The sequence below is a fragment of the Euprymna scolopes genome, chromosome 10 (genome assembly GCF_053919585.1).
Source record: "Euprymna scolopes isolate OS-2025 chromosome 10, ASM5391958v1, whole genome shotgun sequence".
Classification (NCBI taxonomy): Eukaryota; Metazoa; Mollusca; class Cephalopoda; order Sepiida; family Sepiolidae; genus Euprymna; species Euprymna scolopes.
In genome coordinates, this window is record NC_136491.1 from 69,225,827 (window position 1) to 69,244,130 (window position 18,304).

Consider the following 18,304-nt stretch of genomic DNA (forward strand, 5'->3'; position numbering starts at 1 on the left):
ATGGATAACAAGATCTCGTATAGAATGTAATGCAATGTGGGAACCATTAATTCTAAATAGTAAATTAGAATAGCATTATATATTAGTAATAAGTAATACTACACTTCTCAAAAAAAAAAAAAAAAAAAAATTCAGGAAGAATCTTTAAAATCTTATAATGAATCCGTGGTGAAATGGATAAAGTGTTAAGTAATAATTATTTCTAAGTTCCAGTCTTCTGGAGGTTGAATGTTGTGATTCTGAGTACATGCAATACTAGTAATATGATCAAGATGAAATCCGAACCATCTATCCCACAGATTATATAATGGGTTCAGTTAGAAATTCTGTAGATTCCAGAGTTTTACATGCAACACCAAAAAAAAAAAAGTTGGAGGTTACATCACACATAGTATTTGCGATATGAGAACAGTAGTTCAAATAAGTCAAATGCTGTTTAACTTCTTCCTCGCCATTAGTGCAAGACTTGCTATTAATAATTTCAGTTTTTATCATTTAATTGAATTTCTTGTAACTTGTGTTTATCCTTTTGTAAGGAAACAGATTAAGCTATACTTGCATATCTTTTCTATTTAGAACATGACTTTTTTTTTTTTTTTTTTTTTTTTTTTTTTTCAGGATTCTGAAAAATATGTTGAGCAACTTTTAGAATTATTTAACAAATTTAGTAAATTAGTGAAAGAGGCCTTCGTTGATGACCCACGTTTTTTGACTTCTCGAGACAAGGCTTATAAAAGTGTGGTCAATGATATATCGGTGTTTAAATTAGAGCTACCAAGTAAAACAAAAGGGTAAGTCTTATTTGAATATTTTTGTTTGGGGCCAAATAAAGATTTTAAGAACTTTTCATTAGGTTTTTCTCTCCACAATATCTTTTTTTTTTTTTTTTTTTTTTTTTTTTTTTTTTTTTTTTTTTTTTTGTCAGAAATTCAACCTAATTAAAACAAAAATACAGGAAAGTCTTTGCATTCCAAAAATCGCGTAAATTGATCAAGTAGTTTAACTAAGAAAATCAAATGTTAGAAGGTGAGACCTTGTTTTGATCTGTTATTTAATAAAGGAAAATAACTCAATTCGAATTGGTACGATTTTAAAATCAGCCTTGTAATCTCTATAGTATACTATAAAACACTAGAACTATTTTCTATATAAAAAACTACTTGATCAATTTATGTAATTTTTGGTATATAACATTTTCATTTCGTGACAGATGTGTGTGCAATAGTTTTGTCAATGTTAAGTTATTAGTAATTTAAAGAAAAGGGGAGATCAATTTAAATCTTAAGTTCAATGTCAAAACTTTGGTACTTTTTTTCTTTAAGCTGACAGTTAAATGAAATTGCTACTTGCACATGAGATATCAGTGTTAATAAAAACAAAATAAAATGTTCCATTCATTCATAATTTTTTTTTTTTTTTTTTTTTTTTTTTTTTTTTTTTTTTTTTGCATCTTGATAATTCAACCACAATCCTAAGTGAGCTATTTGTTTGATAATGTTATTTTGATACTAAACTTTTGCTAAAGCTAAGTAGCTTTCTGTAGTTGCAGGTTTTTTAAATGCTAAATCTGTTTTTCATTCTTTTGATAGAATGAATGTAAAAACTCAGCCAGAATCTCGTTGTCCTGAACTGCTTGCCAATTACTGTGATATGTTACTCAGGAAAACGTCATTGAGTAAAAAACTCACCCCAGAGGAAGTAGAGAAAAAGTTAAAAGATGTGGTAAGTTTGGTTTATCTTTTCAATTAAATTATTCCAGTTCAATAAAGTTTAACATTAACTTAACTCAAATATTATTAAAAATAGAATGTCGAAATGGAGAAGCTTAACAAAGCTTCTCCATTTCGACACTCAACTATGTTGCTATCTTCCAGATGTTTTTGTCAAGCATAGACATTTTGTTGGTTTTGGTTGTAAGCAGAGCAAACCTTATTTATAGGAGATCTGGTAGAAATATCATTTACCACTTTTCATCCTGAACTTTCAAAGTACCTTTTGGATTACATCAAAGCCTTTGGATACAATGTTCGAGGTTTTTATCTTCTGGTACTTTGATGATTCTATAAATTATGCCTAAAATATCTTGTATAAAACGTTATATACATAATGTTAAACTTTTCTTTTTCTAATGTGGATATTACTAAAGAAGCGATTATAAGCAAAGAATACTACAAAGTTAAAAATGACTTTCTCTGGAAATATGGCTCATTAGTCCAGGTGACAAATGACATCTATGTTAAATTTTCTCTTTTCTGAGAAATGGGTTTGAAACCTGCAAGTCTCATTTTTCACTTTGTGGTATTCTTTGCTTATTCCCAGCCCGATATCTGAAATGATCACTTTTTTAATAATCCGTACAAAAAAAAAAAAAAAAAGGCGACTTACAGTATATATTTGTAAATTTTTAATATTAAAAACATATCTGCTGGTCTTCAAGATTAGATGGTTTCTATGGGCAACTTTCAAAATTAAAGTTTGACTCTTACCTTTTTTGTAGTAAACTCGTGGAGCAAAAACATTAAAGTTTTCTGCTTATAACTCAAAGCAGTATTTTTTTTTTTTTTTTTTTTGTTTTAATTACAAATTACTTCCATGCGCATATTGATCACCTAAAGCAAAACTTATAAAGAATCTTGAAAGTGGTATAAAAAATGAATTGACATCAAACTGTGCACTTATTGTCTCTATAGACACACAGTCCTTATCCATAAAATTCTTTATTTGGCCAATTAACTCTGGTATTCTAACTTCCTTACTTCTCCCACACCTCTTCATCCCTCACAGATTCCCTACCTTCCTTGAATCTCTTATGCCTCTCAAAAACTCTTCTGTATAGCTTAATTCTCATTTTCATAACTTAATACCTTGCATTGCTCACATTGTGCACTATTGAAGTAAATAGTGAAAATTAATAAAGTATAGTTTATATGAAGTAATTATATGTATATGTCTCTACAGAATTTAATTTGTTCACATGACAGTAATTCAGTTTTATAATTTATTGTAAAAGCATAAAATCTTTAATCATGAGAAAGGGCAATGTGTTACTGCATGTAGTATCAAATATTAAAGTTTTTACATTATCAGTATTTCATAAATTAAAATGGAGCTAATTTATTTTTCAGTTGCTCGTCTTAAAATATGTCCAAAATAAAGATGTATTTATGCGATATCATAAAGCTCACCTCACACGGCGTCTCATCATGGATACATCAGCAGATAATGAAAAAGAAGAAAATATGGTTGAATGGCTTAGGGTGAGTTGGTTCTTCCCATTAATTTTGGGGGGAAGGCTGAAAAAATACTCTGACTCCTTTTTCCAAAGATTTATGATGACCGTGTAAAAAAAAAAAAAAAATTCACTCTAATTTAAGCATTATTCCTATCTAGATTTTCTATATTTTAAAATCGAATGACAGTTTTACTGTCTCTTTATTGTATTTTCTTGATCAGATGAATAAACTCTTATCAGATTAGCTTTCATGTTTTCATTACACAAATTAAACCTTAAAGTGCATGTTTTTATTACTAAAAACTTCATAGAACTGGCCAACTTTATTGTATATTTCTGTTGGCAGTGTCCTTTCGTCTACATATATCAACCACATTGAAATCTAAATAAGCTCAAATCAAATTTTCACGATTTAAACATTGGTCACTGTGCCACAGTGTTGATAAAATTTTAGTACATCTCTATGTTGGCCTTTCTTTTCCAGGAAGTGGGTATGCCAGCTGATTATGTAAATAAATTAGCCAGAATGTTCCAGGATATTCAAGTCAGTGAAGATTTAAACCAAGAATTTAAAGAAGTCTTTCGAAATAATAATAATGATGCATTAGCGGGTAAGTATTTCTTCCCATTTTCATAAATTTTTTTTTTTTTTTTTTTTCTACTGAATTCTAGTTTTAAAAAAAAATGGCTTGATGATTAAATGAATAATTTTTTACTCTTTACTGATCAGATTTTCAGTTTGCCATCAATAGCCTTTAACTATGGATTTATGAAAACTGCATATGTTTTTTTTTTTTTTTTTTTTTGTTTTTCTGTAAACACAAATCTGATTTCGCTTGCAACAGGAACAATTTTCAGATACAAAAATAAACTGGATTTAAAAAAATTCTAAATTATTTAGGCAAGTTCTGCTACTGCAGATATCCTAACTAATCTTTGAACATGTATACCACATACTGGTTAAGACAGGGGAGGCTAGGGCATTAGCCCTCGATATATCTAAGGCCTTTGATAGGGTTTGGCATGATGGTTTTATGGAAACTAAATCGTATGGTATTAGTGGACGAACACTAAACATTATCAAATCCTTCTTAAATAAGAGAAAAATCTTAAGTTGTACTTGATCATACATGAAGACAATATGATATAAATGCAAGTGTGCCACAGGGGTCGATCCTTAAACCTTTATTATTCCTGATATTCATAAATGACCTTCCTGATTAAATTTTCTGAGATGGGTATATTTGCTATAAGAGAGGCAAACTAATAAACATATCTAAGAAAATGATTAAAATCTTAGACATCCAATTTATAGGTGAATAGAACTGCCAAGACTAAGCTTCTTTCTTTTGATAATTACAAGAAACCTTGTCACCCTTTGATTGCCATGCCTAATGGTATACTACCTGAAAGTACTTAAAATTCCTCGGCTTAACATTTATAGGTAACATGAATTGGGACACTTACATTGAAGACATTGCCAGGGCTGCTGCAAAGAAGCTGAGCTCTATTATGCTAGGTTACAGAGGAATTAACTTGGGGGTCAAATCCTGCTGACATGCCGAAATAGCTTGTTGTAAGGTGTGTATCCCAAGTGATGTTTTTTATTTCTCTTTTCTGCACACCTCAACGTGCCAACATGTTTCAAAATATCTGCCGCAGAGCAACGCACCACTACAACGCAAAGCAAGGTGTCCAAAAAAAAAAAATCCTCCCCAACTCCAAGCGACCTGCTTTATGGAGCTTGGTACACCTCATTTGCATGCGTGTGGCGCGACTTTGCAAGATCATCTGAGACCATGTGTGTTAAAACCTCAGATGCCATCTTGGATCTCTTTTCCTCTCTACTCGCAGGAAAGACAGACACGAGGGCATTTGAAAGGAAGGCGGTTCCTATTTTCACCACCAAACTTTGAAAACTAAAAATTGGGTTGATATCTGGAAGTCAGTATTTTATTTTTGAAGATTACCAGAAGTGAGAACAATAAAAATAAGCAATTCAATTCATATTTTGAGTAATTTGATAATCGCCAGAAGTGCAAAAACCTTTGTAATGGCTCATAAAAACATTATTAAAGCCCTGTCCAAATCTATCGGATATATAATTGCTCAATATATCATAAAATGAAATGCTGTGGAGATGAATGTATGAAGACAGAAAGGAAAAAACAAACACAGGTAAAACTGAACTAGACTAGTTTCATTTGATTCAACAAACATCTTCACTTCTGAGGATATTCATTAATCTGAACGAAACCAGTCATCTTTCATTTGATTTTTTTATATAAGGATATAATGAAAAAGCATTTTCTTATGCACAGATATTAAATCATAGAAATATTTTGATCTTAAATAGATATAAATACTGATAAGCAAACTTTGCTTTCCTGAGGATTCTACTCCTATTAAATAGGTTATTTAGGGAAACTTTAAAATGTTAAAATAACTTTCACAATTCAAATTACAATTGACGATCATTTCTTTGCTTCTCTCCCGTTTTTTAAGCCAAGTTTAAAAAGATTCTCTGATAAAAAGTAATGAACTATATATATACTTTTATTGAATTCTTTGTTTTTATTTTTATACAGTATTAAGACAAAATGGAAAAGTAATTTAATAGTCCTTTTTTTTTTTTTTTTTTTTCTTTGTAGATGCAATTAATATAAAGATTTTGAATGCTGGTGCTTGGGCTAGGACAAGTGATCGTATTTCAGTCACATTGCCCATGGAGTTGGAAGACTATATCCCCCAGGTGGAAGAATTCTATAGACAGAAACACAATGGCCGTAAATTACAATGGCATCATCTCATGTCCAATGGCGTTGTATGTAAAATATTTTGATTCAATTCATTTTCCTCAATTCTTTGTTTGCTTACAATTGTCATTGCTTCAAGTGTTGTAAAATTTTAACTTATATAAATGTCATCCAGTTTGTATCACAGCTTTAATGTCTAGACAAGTAATTCAAGCTGAGGTTGAAACCTACAATCTTAACATGAGGTCTTTACCTATAAACACAAGTCTACTACAGCAAGTGAAATCTAGTAGCAGAAAGCGCTCTGTATGTGTATATTTTACTACATGTTATTTTTTTTTATTTTTTTATATAGGAATTTAACAAAATAATGGAAGCTTTAAAATCTCCCCCTCCCCCCCTAAAATATTTTTATATGTTGATAGTATTTCACGGTAATTACAGCTTGAATTCTGAACTAATTAAAAAAAAAAAAAAAAAAAAAAAAAAAAGTTATAAAAGAATTTTTATCCATTCAAGTGAAAGTCTCCAGCTGCTTTTTTCTTTTACAAAGCACCATAAATGTTTGATAATTGTGATGGTCAGATAAGATATTCAACTTCATTAGAATTATCAAATTTAAATGTTTGAATTGGTGCATTAATCTTGGAAGATTACGCTTCTCTCCGCAAACAATTCTAACGTAGCATGAATTTGATCCGATAAAATACTTAGTCTTAACTGTTGTAATGATGGGAAACCACTAGGCCAGCAAATTTTCAAGATAAAGCCATCCAGGTCATCAGATTCTCCATTTGGATCTGTTGAAAGAAAGCAGTCTGACTCGGATGCTTCTTTTGGAAATTTTTAGAATGAACTTGACATGCTGGAGTAGGTAGGGAATAGATTATCTGGAGGTAGTTGAAAAGATTTTTTTTTTTTTTTCAAAATTGTGAAGACCAAATTATGACTACAAAATTTGTTGGAATTTAAAACAATTGGTGCTTATTTTTGAGATACATGCAAAATTTTGAAGTTCAAAATAAAATTAACAGGAATACTTAATTTATTAAAAATATTGATGTACACCAAATAGTATGGAAAGTAAGATTTTTTTTTTAAATTAAAAATTAATTTGCTATTCGGAGTTGAACTACGGATGATATTTGTCAAATCAGCACAGATTATCTCCCTTATAATATCATGCTGGCTTGTTAAGTCGGAATTTAAAATTTTTTAAAATAAAATTCTACTCGTTTATTTTATTTTTTTTTAAAGGAGTCACCACGTATCAAGGCCCGGAGGCCACTCAAGAGTAAAGGTTAATGAGTGTACAGTACTCAATGGGACAATATCGTAGTAATTGTTAGTGATAATTTGGTAAATTGGATTACTCATTAAGAACTTGTTTACGTTGGACTTGAAGACGACCATATTGTAGTCAGCTGAAAAGCAGGAAACAAGAGTTTATTTCTTTAATTATTTTAGCAATACACATTATCTGATTAAAATTAAGAAAGTTATGACTTTTTGTGCTTCACCAGTTTGGATATTTTCCCCTCTTTAAGACTATATGCGTTTCGTCACATTTTTTTTACACTACTTTTTCAGTAAAACTGTCATATCTTTGTTAAAACACAAGATTAAGCAATGAAATTTACCATATAAGTGTATTTTTGTACAAGGAATCGGAATATGCGACTGAAAATCTCCAAAAGTTCATGGTTTCCAACTAATCTGCAGTAAATGTGCATAAATATGCTGCAATTCCTTAAAAATGTCATGTATCCATAAACAAAAGTTGGAGAACTCAAAGTTGAATTGTAATGTGCTTTATGTACAAAAAACTTAAATCTAAACATAGGACCATTTAAAAATGAATATATTGCAATATTTTTTTGGTATTATTGTAGATTAACACCTTCTGTTCAACCCCACCCAACCTCTTCTGATCCCCCCCTCCCCTCCAAAATGTGATTCTACTTTTTTAGGCAATTATGTATGAAATGCAATGAAAAACTTTAATGAAAAATAAAATTATTTTAGAATTTAATGTAAAATAATTCGCCATTACAGGTCATTCTAGCGTTTTAGCGCAGTTAACCGGTTGTTGTATTTTTTTCTATGGGAGATTAAAAAAAAAAGCCTACAGGATTTTTTTCCTTAAGACTTGTGTGATTTTTAAGAGGGTTTTTATGCAATGAGAATATGGAAAGGATTGCCATTCGGACTTTGAATTAATTGTAGGGTTAAGGAAACTTGTGAACATACTGAATACTTGACAGAAACAAAAACAATATTAGAGGTGGGGGGTAGTTAAAAAAAATTTAATGTAAAATAATTTACCATTTCCAAGCCATTCTAGCATTTTAGAACAGTTAATCAATTTATTTTTTATGGGAGATAAATCATGTGCATTTTTCTTTAAGGAAGGATCTATTTTGTTTTAGACGCTTGTATGTGGCTTACAGAGGTAGGGGGGGGGCTTGCCACTCGAACTAGACAATACTGTTAGAAACTCAATACGTTACTGTAACATAGGCTGACATATTCAGTGGGTTTTTAACAGTATTTTGTATATTTTTTTATTTTTAACTCCTTTTCTCAAACATTACAAAACCTTACTGAAAACACCATTTTATGGCATTCACATTTTTATCATTTTATTTGCTTAAAACTCTTAAAATATATAATGTATATTCATATTTATTAATTTGAAAGTATATTCATTTCCAAACAAAACAGTATTTTGAAGACTTGAAGTGCTTTGGTTTAAAAAATATGGCTATTTTAGTAGAACATGTTGAAATCTGTGATTATCCAAAGCATTTTATCATCCGTGTGTATTACTAATTATTTATTTTACTCTAATATTTTTCTCTGATACTTATAAGTTTGACTGTTTTATTTTAAACTACCTTTTGCATCTTGATAAAGATTAGCACCAAAATATTTTTTGCCTTGTGTTATTGTTTTAAAAAAATAATTTTCAGTGTGGTTTTACTTAATATGTACAACTAAATTATGTACAATCACTGTACGATTAATTGCTGATTAAAGCAACTGTCCATCAGTGTAAAATATCGTGAAACAATCTTGTAAAAAAAAAAAGTTTCTAAAGTTTATTTTTTGACAAATATCTTTTTATCAATTCAATTGAAAATCTCCAACTAATTTTCTTCTAAAAAGATAATTATTAAAGAAAACTTCCCATTTTTATTAAATATTCCCTCTTACATGGGCGATCTACTGAGTTGGTTAACGCAAAAGAATGTTTAAAAATAACTATAAAACGACTTGGATTTGATTATTTTTGGCGAATTCTTAAACTGAGACTTTAAATCCAGTGTGCCACTTTATTTTTTAATCTTTGTAAAATAAAAAAATAAAACAAGTTTATTTTATTAAAATAAAAACAAATTTATTATTGAATAAAAAACAAAACAATGCGCCTTCTTCATTTGTAGGCAAAAAATATGTAAATATTGAGCATGAAAAAAAAGTACACTGGTATAAAGTTCATTGTTCACTTAATCAGTAAAACTTTTGTATCAATTGGATAATTACTTGATTTTTGGTAGATTTTTAAACACTCTGTCAAAAATACCCTCCTCCTGTTTTGGCTATGCCTAATGTAACATTAGAAAATCTTACTACAAAGTATCATTATCGACTATTGCTTGTTTTTTTGTCTGTTGCTTTTTAAATTAAACTTTAAACTGTCGAAGTTGTTTCGAATAATTAAACCCTTAATGACTAAGAATTATTTTTTCCACTACAGTGTGCCAAATTGTCTCCATCTTTTAGGATTTAGACGTACATAAAATCGTTTATTTTTAGTCATGCATAATTAGTAAAATCAAGGTATGACTAATCTAAAAAAACTTTATTTTACAAAGATTTAAAAAGAAAAAGTGGCACATAGAATTGGAAAAAAAATTGTTTCAGTTAACTTCATTATGCAAATAAATACTTATGTATCTTACTATCTGCCTTAAGAGAGAATATTTTAAAAAAATAATTTATTTTGTAAATATTTTTTCTTTCATGTAAAAAAAAAAAACAAAACAAAAAAAAAAACACTGAAAATAGTCAGACTTGAAGTAACTTGAACAAAGAACTGTTAATTTATAACAAATATAAAATTTTGTTTATATTGTAATTTTAGCAAAATAAGATGGAATTTCACTAGATTTACTAGTTTTCTCAATCTAAACTAGGTGGGTTTGTGATCCTCACTTGCATTTTCTTTTCATTAAGGAAAATTTTATACAGATTGATTAATCCATCTGTATAAAATTTTCTTTAATCCATCTGTATAAAATTTTCTTTAATCCATCTGTATAAAATTTTCTTTAATCCATCTGTATAAAATTTTCTTTAATCCATCTGTATAAAATTTTCTTTAATCCATCTGTATAAAATTTTCTTTAATCCATCTGTATAAAATTTTCTTTAATCCATCTGTATAAAATTTTCTTTAATCCATCTGTATAAAATTTTCTTTAATCCATCTGTATAAAATTTTCTTTAATCCATCTGTATAAAATTTTCTTTAATCCATCTGTATAAAATTTTCTTTAATCCATCTGTATAAAATTTTCTTTAATCCATCTGTATAAAATTTTCTTTAATCCATCTGTATAAAATTTTTACTTGCAGATCACTTTTTGTAATGATTTTGGCCGTTTTGACTTAGAAGTGACAACTTTTCAAATGGGAGTATTGTTTGCTTGGAATCAAAGGCCGAAAGATAAGATCTCATATGAAAGTTTAAGATTAGCTACAGAATTACCAGACTCTGAACTTAGGCGAACTCTTTCTGTAAGTTCATATCTATCTTACCCATTTCGAATTTCATATTTAATTAGAATCTTTAATGGAAACTTTAAAGTATGAGAATTTAATATTAGCTTTAGATGAATGAAAAATGACTCCTTTATTTGAAATGAATGTCTCATGCAAATATTAAAAGAAAAATATGGCTGCTTTCTTAGCAAGAGTTTATTAAAAAAAAAAAAAAAAAAAAAAGACGCAAACGATTTCAAATTAAGCATGATTTTTTGGAGATCATGTTCTACATATGCAAACTTTGGCTCCTGAAAAGAATGGTGCAAGGTACAGACTATGAAGTTCGACTGAGACGTATTAAAAATAACCAAAAAGGATGTACAATGGAAGTGAATGTTTACACAAATCTTTTCTATTTGAAACTATTGAAAACTTTAACAAATATCAACATTTTTTGTTATGTTCCATCTTTGTTCATTGGTAAAAAAATATTCAATGTATTTAAATTTTTGGTACTTGTACAGTTTAATTAAGACATTAAAAATGAAAATATCGAAAAAAGGTTATGTTGCTTGTATCCGTTACGGAGTTCTCCAGAAAAAAATTTCACTTAATTTCATCAAGTAGTTTTTTTTTTTTGTTTTTTTTTATATATACAGCGAAAAAACAATTTGTTCTGATACCGAGCAAAAGGTTCGATTTTTAGGAAGAAAAGCTAGTATTAAAGATGGGGAGGGAATGTTGGCACTTTAACTGGAGTTATTTCCCCGTGGTGTGTTTAACAAATTCCATAATGACTGACTTCAACGCGTTCTCATAAAAACGTGTTTTTCCGCTGTAAAAAAAACAACTAAATCAAATTAAATGAAAGTTTTGTTTTTCGAAGATCTTCAGTCCAAAACGGATACGTACAATATAAGCTTTTTTTTTTTTTTTTTTTTTTTTTTTTTTTTTCGATATTTTCATTTTTTAATGTCTTGATTAAACTGTACAAGTACCAAATTTTTAATTCCGTATTTTCCAAAATTCATCAAAGGATTTTTAATTCACATTTTCCATTTGACAAAAATTTAAACTTATTGAATTACTTTCTAGATATTTATTAAAATGTCAAAAATAAAGTTTTTTTCTTTTATTTGTTTATTTATCAGACTTAAATTTCCAAATGTTTACTAACCAGAACAAAAAATTACCTATAATAGGGTAATTTATTTCTGTAATGCTAAAACAAAACTTTTCCAATATTGTAAAACTGTTTGTAATAAACATTCATAATTATGAATGTTTAGATCCTCTTAATCTTTTCTAATATAGAAATCAATTTCTTTCTAAATTCTTTAAGATTTATATCATGGTTTTTTTTTTTTGTTTTTTTTTTAAACTTAACACAGAAATAATTGCAATTTTTATCTTTTTCTTGTCTAAAAATCAGTTCTCAAATTTATTTTATTTTATAGTCATTTGTTGCATTTCCAAAATTAAAGAAGCAAGTTCTCCTTTGTGAACCAGAAGCAAAGTCTCCAAAAGATTTTGAAGACAGCACACAATTTTGGATTAATCAAAAGTTTGCCCTGATGTGAGTCACTTAACGTTTATAATGTGGTATTGACACCCTGCCTTTTCTATTGATAAATATATTAGATTTTATAGAAAGCATTTTATTTAGACAAAAAATGAAATACTTAGAAAGTATGTTTGTTGCCTGAGATCCTTAAATCTATCCTGTAAGTGTTAATATTATTTTAATTGTGTATTTCAAGACTAGTCAAATGCAAGATAAAGAACAAACACGTGGGCAATTTTTAATATCTTTTTATTGTTCTTCCAAGGCATGATTTGTGTATAGGTATGTATGTGTAAAATATGCTCCCTCCAGTTGCATATTTTTGCTGTAGACAAAAACACTGCTTACAGACCTCCTTCACTCCCAAGGTGGAGATAATAGCTGAGGATATCACAAAGACGTTTATAAACTCAAGTTATCCTACCTTAGCTAATCTCTTGACTTGTTTAGATGGCAACTATATTTTTCTGGCCTAATTTTTATTTTGGCAATTCATGTTTCATTATGGCATAAAAACCTTTTAATTTTTTTTTTTTTTAACTAAAACTTTAAGTAAAAGAAATATTAGTTTATTTGTAATGCTGAAATCTATTTTGCTTTAAAGTTAAATGATTAATAAGAATCAAACTCAAAGCAGTATTTTAATACTATTATAAGAATGATTTGATAAAAAATACTCTTTATTTCAGTCCTGTAAATTGGACAAAAATAAGTGGCCAGAATAGCTTTTTATTTATTAGAGTGGAGCAAGAAATGTTAATAACGGATTTATTAAGTGTAAACTTTAAAGTTTAAAAAAAAAAAAAAAAAAAAACTTAAAATTCAAATGGAAAAAATGTTGCTCTTAGTATTTTTCTCTTATCTCGTAAAAAACATGTGCTTTGACAGTAGCTCCCTCTTACATTTTCTTGCTAGGCTGAAAAGATAGTATTGCTACGTTTACCCCTGACTGAGCAGATGTTATGAACTAGCACTACTCTCCCTCCCTCAATAAGAGTTACAGAACTTATATTACACTCCCCATCTATGTAATATATTTTAATTCCTGCAGATTTCGTATTATTAGAGCCAATTTTCTATTGAATATTGTACCCAGTATATAGTAATGATTTCAAAAGTTAAAAAATAGACTTTGGTGCCATCAGCTAGTACCGAAACCAAAACATTTAGCACACAAACCATACTCCTTATTGTTTGAGCTATCGACAGATAAGATTTAAAATTAAACCATTTAAACTATAAATGAACTTGTGCACGTATAAAATTAATAGAAATATGTCAGCAAGTTGAAATGAACAGTTTAAATTTGCTGATATTTCTGTGCACATTATTTTCCATCCAAAATTTTACTCATTATAAACCATCCTTGGTGTATGATTACTATTTCCTGTTAATTTCAATGTTATGTGACCAGTAGTTTAAGAGTTTATCGGTTAAATGTTTTCACACACCTATGTTTTATTTATATAGATTATAATAATAGTACTATTGACAAAATGATTGCATATATAAAATATTTGGCAATACAAATGAGAAATGTACACTACAGAATATTATTTATTAGAAACTTCAAAAATATGCAGACGAGGAATATGGATTTGTTTGAGAGTTTGCATATTACTATATACAGCATTTCAAAAGTTTCTAGCATTAAAATTAAATAAGTATAACTGATTTTGATATTAATATAGTTAGGATGGGGGGGGGGCTTTTATATTTATTCATATGCTGTGTGTCTCATTGTGAGAAAACAAGTTTAAGTTGGTATAAACAAAAGATTTGTTACTATAATAGTAGAGAATTGGAAAAAATAAGTAGTGAGGAAAGAAGTAAATGTTTGTTTGCTAACTAAAATAGATCAGATTTTATTACCATTATGGACAAATTTTCTGAATATAGCCCAGGGTTTGGGTGAGATTATATCATTTTCAAAATAAATAGTAACAAAGTGTTGTATTGTCAATAACATAGTATGACAATCAGTCAGAATCAATTTGATTTGTCAGCTTAAATGTTTAAAATCAGACTTAATTTTATGTTGTATATACTATTGCACATTTGAAATTTGTCACACTTTACTATTTAACAATTACAGAAAGAATGGCAGACCACAGAAACGAGGTAGAATTAACCTGGTTGGTCGATTGCAATTATCCACAGAGAAAAGTAAAGAGGAAGATAATGAAGGGATTATGCAGCTGAGGATCTTGCGGGTTCAGGTCAGTGGATTTTACTTAACACCAGATTAAAAGTTTGGATAAATAACTTACATATTTTTCAGGGATTTTTTTATCATTGTTGATAATATTGAAGCTTTTATATTATCTTAAAATGCTTAGGATTCAGGAAAATTAAAAAGCATTTGATTTTATCTCTTATTGTAGGTTTTTTTTTTCTTTGTCTGTTTGGAAAAGAAAAAAATATAACCTAGCAAGCATTGATGAAAATTAATCTTTACAAGTATGAATGCTCCTTTAATTTTCTCTCTCTCCTGAACCTAATACTAAATTGTGTGCAACTTCCAACATGGTTCACTGAACCTCTGGTGCACTGGATAATGTGCTAAGCAGTAATTATAAGCAACAGTGTTTTTAGGACATGTTTGAGCCAGCTTAGATGTCACTTGCAGATTGATGATACAGGCTATTGATTTGACTTTCTGGTTGGTAATTCCATTTAATTCCTAGAATCTTCCTAAATCATTTAGAATCAAATATGTCTAACTTCCTGTCTTTGATTTTGAGGAACCAAGTTTCACATTCAGAAAGAATTATTAACAAAGTGCTTTAGTGAACACCTAAGAAAAGAGAAACCAAAACTGAACTGGAAGCAAATGGGCAGAAACTAGAGATACTACAGACCTAGTTACAGACCAAACGTGATGGAACACTTTGACTGACTCGTGTGTCTTGACACGTCTGTCTCCTGGAGGTTGAAGATTTAATCTTAAGAATTGTGTAAATCTTTTACCCAATCATGACTGATGAAACCAGAACAAATAAAAGGTTCAGTTAAAAATTCTATACAAATTCCAGAGTTGAACACCAGCCGAAATGCGAGAACAGTATAAATAATATAAATTGTCAATCCTCATCTCAAATCCTGATAACGAATATGTAAGGGAGATTAAAATATGGCATTAAGAGAGGCATCTATAAATGCATTAAATAGAAAAGTATTTAGTGCTAATGAAGCCACCAGAAATAATAAAGTGAAAATGGTGTAAAAAGGAGTTAGTTTATGTATATGCCACTTATTTATTAAACTGGGTTTGATGTTAAGGAGAGCTGGTGAAACTATTTTGCTCACAGGCACAGGTGTTCTTGGAAGAAATTTAAACTGCTTCCAGCTCTGAAACTTCATAGAATTTTTATTTTATATAATTTAAGTAAAATGAACCAGTTTATGGATATCAAATGCAGACGTCATAGTTTAAAAGTAAATGGTGTGGAGGTTTTGTTTTCTGACATATCATCCTTTTTAAGTTATTTAATGCTGAATCCAGTAATTTTGGAAACGAGTTTATGCTTAAAAATGTTTTTCTTCAAATATTTATTTATGAGGTTTAGGTTCGGTGTTTTATAAAGAAAAAATGTTTTAACTTTGCAGAACATGATTTTTGCAAACGAAAAATATAACATCAATGTTTGGTATATTTTAGGTCAGGAAGTCAATAGCTTCAAACATTCTGATCTGGTAGTACTAACATGTAGTACCAGTAACATTAGAGATTGTTACCACTGAATTTTACTTATTTGCAAAATGATTTGATCTCAGTATAGGGCTTTATTTTCAATTTTGCATCAGAGACTAGAAGTATAGACAAATCTAGAGTAGAAGTAGAATCTGCCACAAGTTTTTATTTCATACATAAATTTTCATACGTGAATGCTGGCTGGCAATGTTGAAGTAATCTTTACATTCAGTCATTTCTAAAGAAATTTTCTGTAAAATGTGTTTTAGAAAAGAAAAACTCTTTCACTAGTTAATCTTGGTTTATTGCTTAAAAGCTGTTTTAGTTAATATTTTCAATGTTGTCTTTTGTAGGAGGCCATTGTTAAAATCATGAAGATGCGGAAAAAGATCACAAATGCTGCTCTGCAAACGGAACTTGTTGAAATTCTGAAAAATATGTTTCTGCCCTCCAAGAAACTAATTAAAGAACAGATTGAATGGTTGATAGAACACAAATACATGCGCCGAGATGAAGACAATATTAATATGTTCATTTACATGGCTTGAATTTTCTTTTTGTCCCAAGCCCAGATTATTTATGTTGCAGCGTCCCCAGCCGCCACCATCGCACCTCAAACATCTTTTGTGTCCCTTTCTACTAATCTATACTACTCGCCTGTCTTCTGCGAATGGACTAATACTTAATTCAATCCTCTTTTGATGCTGGCTTTAGTTCCTAAAGACAGCAGGATTTTATTACTCTTACTACTACTTAACATCAAACACTTGCTGTATATATTTGCGTGTGTGTGTGCGCGTACGCACATCTGCACATGGTCTTAAAGCATATTGTGTATATTGGAAGGGGTTTTATCAGGAGGCTCTCCTTCCATTCTTTCTAATAAAAATGAAAAGTTATAAATTTGAAAATTTGTGAAAATCTTACTCTGCTTTTTTTTTTCTTTTTTTTTTTTTTTTTTTTTTCAATCAAATTGTCCAATTATTTAATCTTATTTTCAAAACTTATTTATAAAAATAAAGTTGTTGGCAATTAAAATAAACATGTTAGTATCCTGTTCAAATAAAAATTGCATATCTTTTGTCTTCCAGTTCATACAATATTGTACAAAATGTAATCTACTACAGCTGACATTTAAAAAATAAAATATTTTGGAATTCTTATTAATGGTGACAATAACTTTCATTTCAAACTAATTCGATGGGGTTGTTTTATTGTTTCTTTTTTCATTAACCAACTGCAGTAAATGTTAAGACATTTTAAATAAATTTGTCTTGCATTTTTTAAGTTCATTATTCTTTATGAAAGAATGCTTCTTTTGAAACCAAATACAAAATTTTAAATATGTCTTTTTCAATAATTTTTTTTTTACACCCCCCCACCCACCCACTTTTTTTAACTACCGAAATTAGTGTCTAAAACTAAAATATATTCCTAACATTAAGAAAAAATATTTTAAAACAAAATACTATTGAAAAACATTTTCATCGTATTAAATTACCACAGAACTTTTTTAGTAATTTATTTGCATTTCAAACTATTTTTCTGAAATATAAACTATAATTTAAAAAAAAAATTTTTTTCTTTTATTAAAAAAAAAACAAAAAAAAAAAACTAGCCTGGGTGTCTGGCATTGCTCGAGTGTTTGAGGTGAGTGTTGAACAAAAAAAAAAAAAGTGGTAGTTGGCAGGCAGATTCAAACCAATACCATGGAGGAAAAGAACATGAAAAAAAGTGATGTTTTTGCCGTTGTCATTGCCAAACCAGAAGTGGTGAAGGTTTAAAATAAGGCTAGTCAATCGAAAAGAGGGGACAACTCTTGAAAATATTGGCAGAAAACGTGAACCCCCCCCCCCTCCTTGTAGAAAAGTGCCCAGTTGAGGGTGAAGGAATTAATGTTTACTTCGAGAATAATCTAAGTAAATATTTGTCGTCAGAAGGGTCGAGCTTCAAAACAATAACGATCTTATGAAAATCCATCACCTCTGTCAAGTTTTAGGCAGATTTAAACACGGGTGAGATTTATATAATAGATGATTACACAAAAGTGCATAAATAAAAATTACTTCATTACATGATAATCTATAGTCAACTAGCAAGCTACCTAGCGTTGCCTGGTCGTAAAATATGCTTAAACATATTTCAATTTATCCAGATTTCATTTATTATAGAGCTAATTCTTTATATTGTATTCAATATAATTTTTTTTTTTTTTTTTTTTCTTTTCGAAAAGTAAAAGAAAAAATGGCTTGGGTGCTATCAGTTTGAATCAAAACAAAGACAGTGTT

At 29.1% G+C, this 18,304-nt stretch overlaps 1 protein-coding gene across 1 annotated transcript in view; it reads left to right on the plus strand.

Annotated features, from left to right (window-relative positions):
• LOC145286072 (cullin-5-like) overlaps nucleotides 1–16,942 on the plus strand; it is a 45,286-nt gene extending 28,344 nt beyond the window's left edge. The window contains exons 9-17 of the mRNA XM_080134744.1: nucleotides 619–791; nucleotides 1,590–1,722; nucleotides 3,126–3,257; nucleotides 3,717–3,843; nucleotides 5,884–6,056; nucleotides 10,630–10,791; nucleotides 12,216–12,334; nucleotides 14,418–14,541; nucleotides 16,370–16,942. Of these exons, the coding sequence (XP_079990870.1) occupies nucleotides 619–791; nucleotides 1,590–1,722; nucleotides 3,126–3,257; nucleotides 3,717–3,843; nucleotides 5,884–6,056; nucleotides 10,630–10,791; nucleotides 12,216–12,334; nucleotides 14,418–14,541; nucleotides 16,370–16,564 (1,338 nt within the window). The 3' untranslated portion in view covers nucleotides 16,565–16,942. The remainder of the gene's footprint in view (nucleotides 1–618; nucleotides 792–1,589; nucleotides 1,723–3,125; nucleotides 3,258–3,716; nucleotides 3,844–5,883; nucleotides 6,057–10,629; nucleotides 10,792–12,215; nucleotides 12,335–14,417; nucleotides 14,542–16,369) is intronic.
• The last annotated feature ends 1,362 nt before the right edge of the window (nucleotides 16,943–18,304 follow it).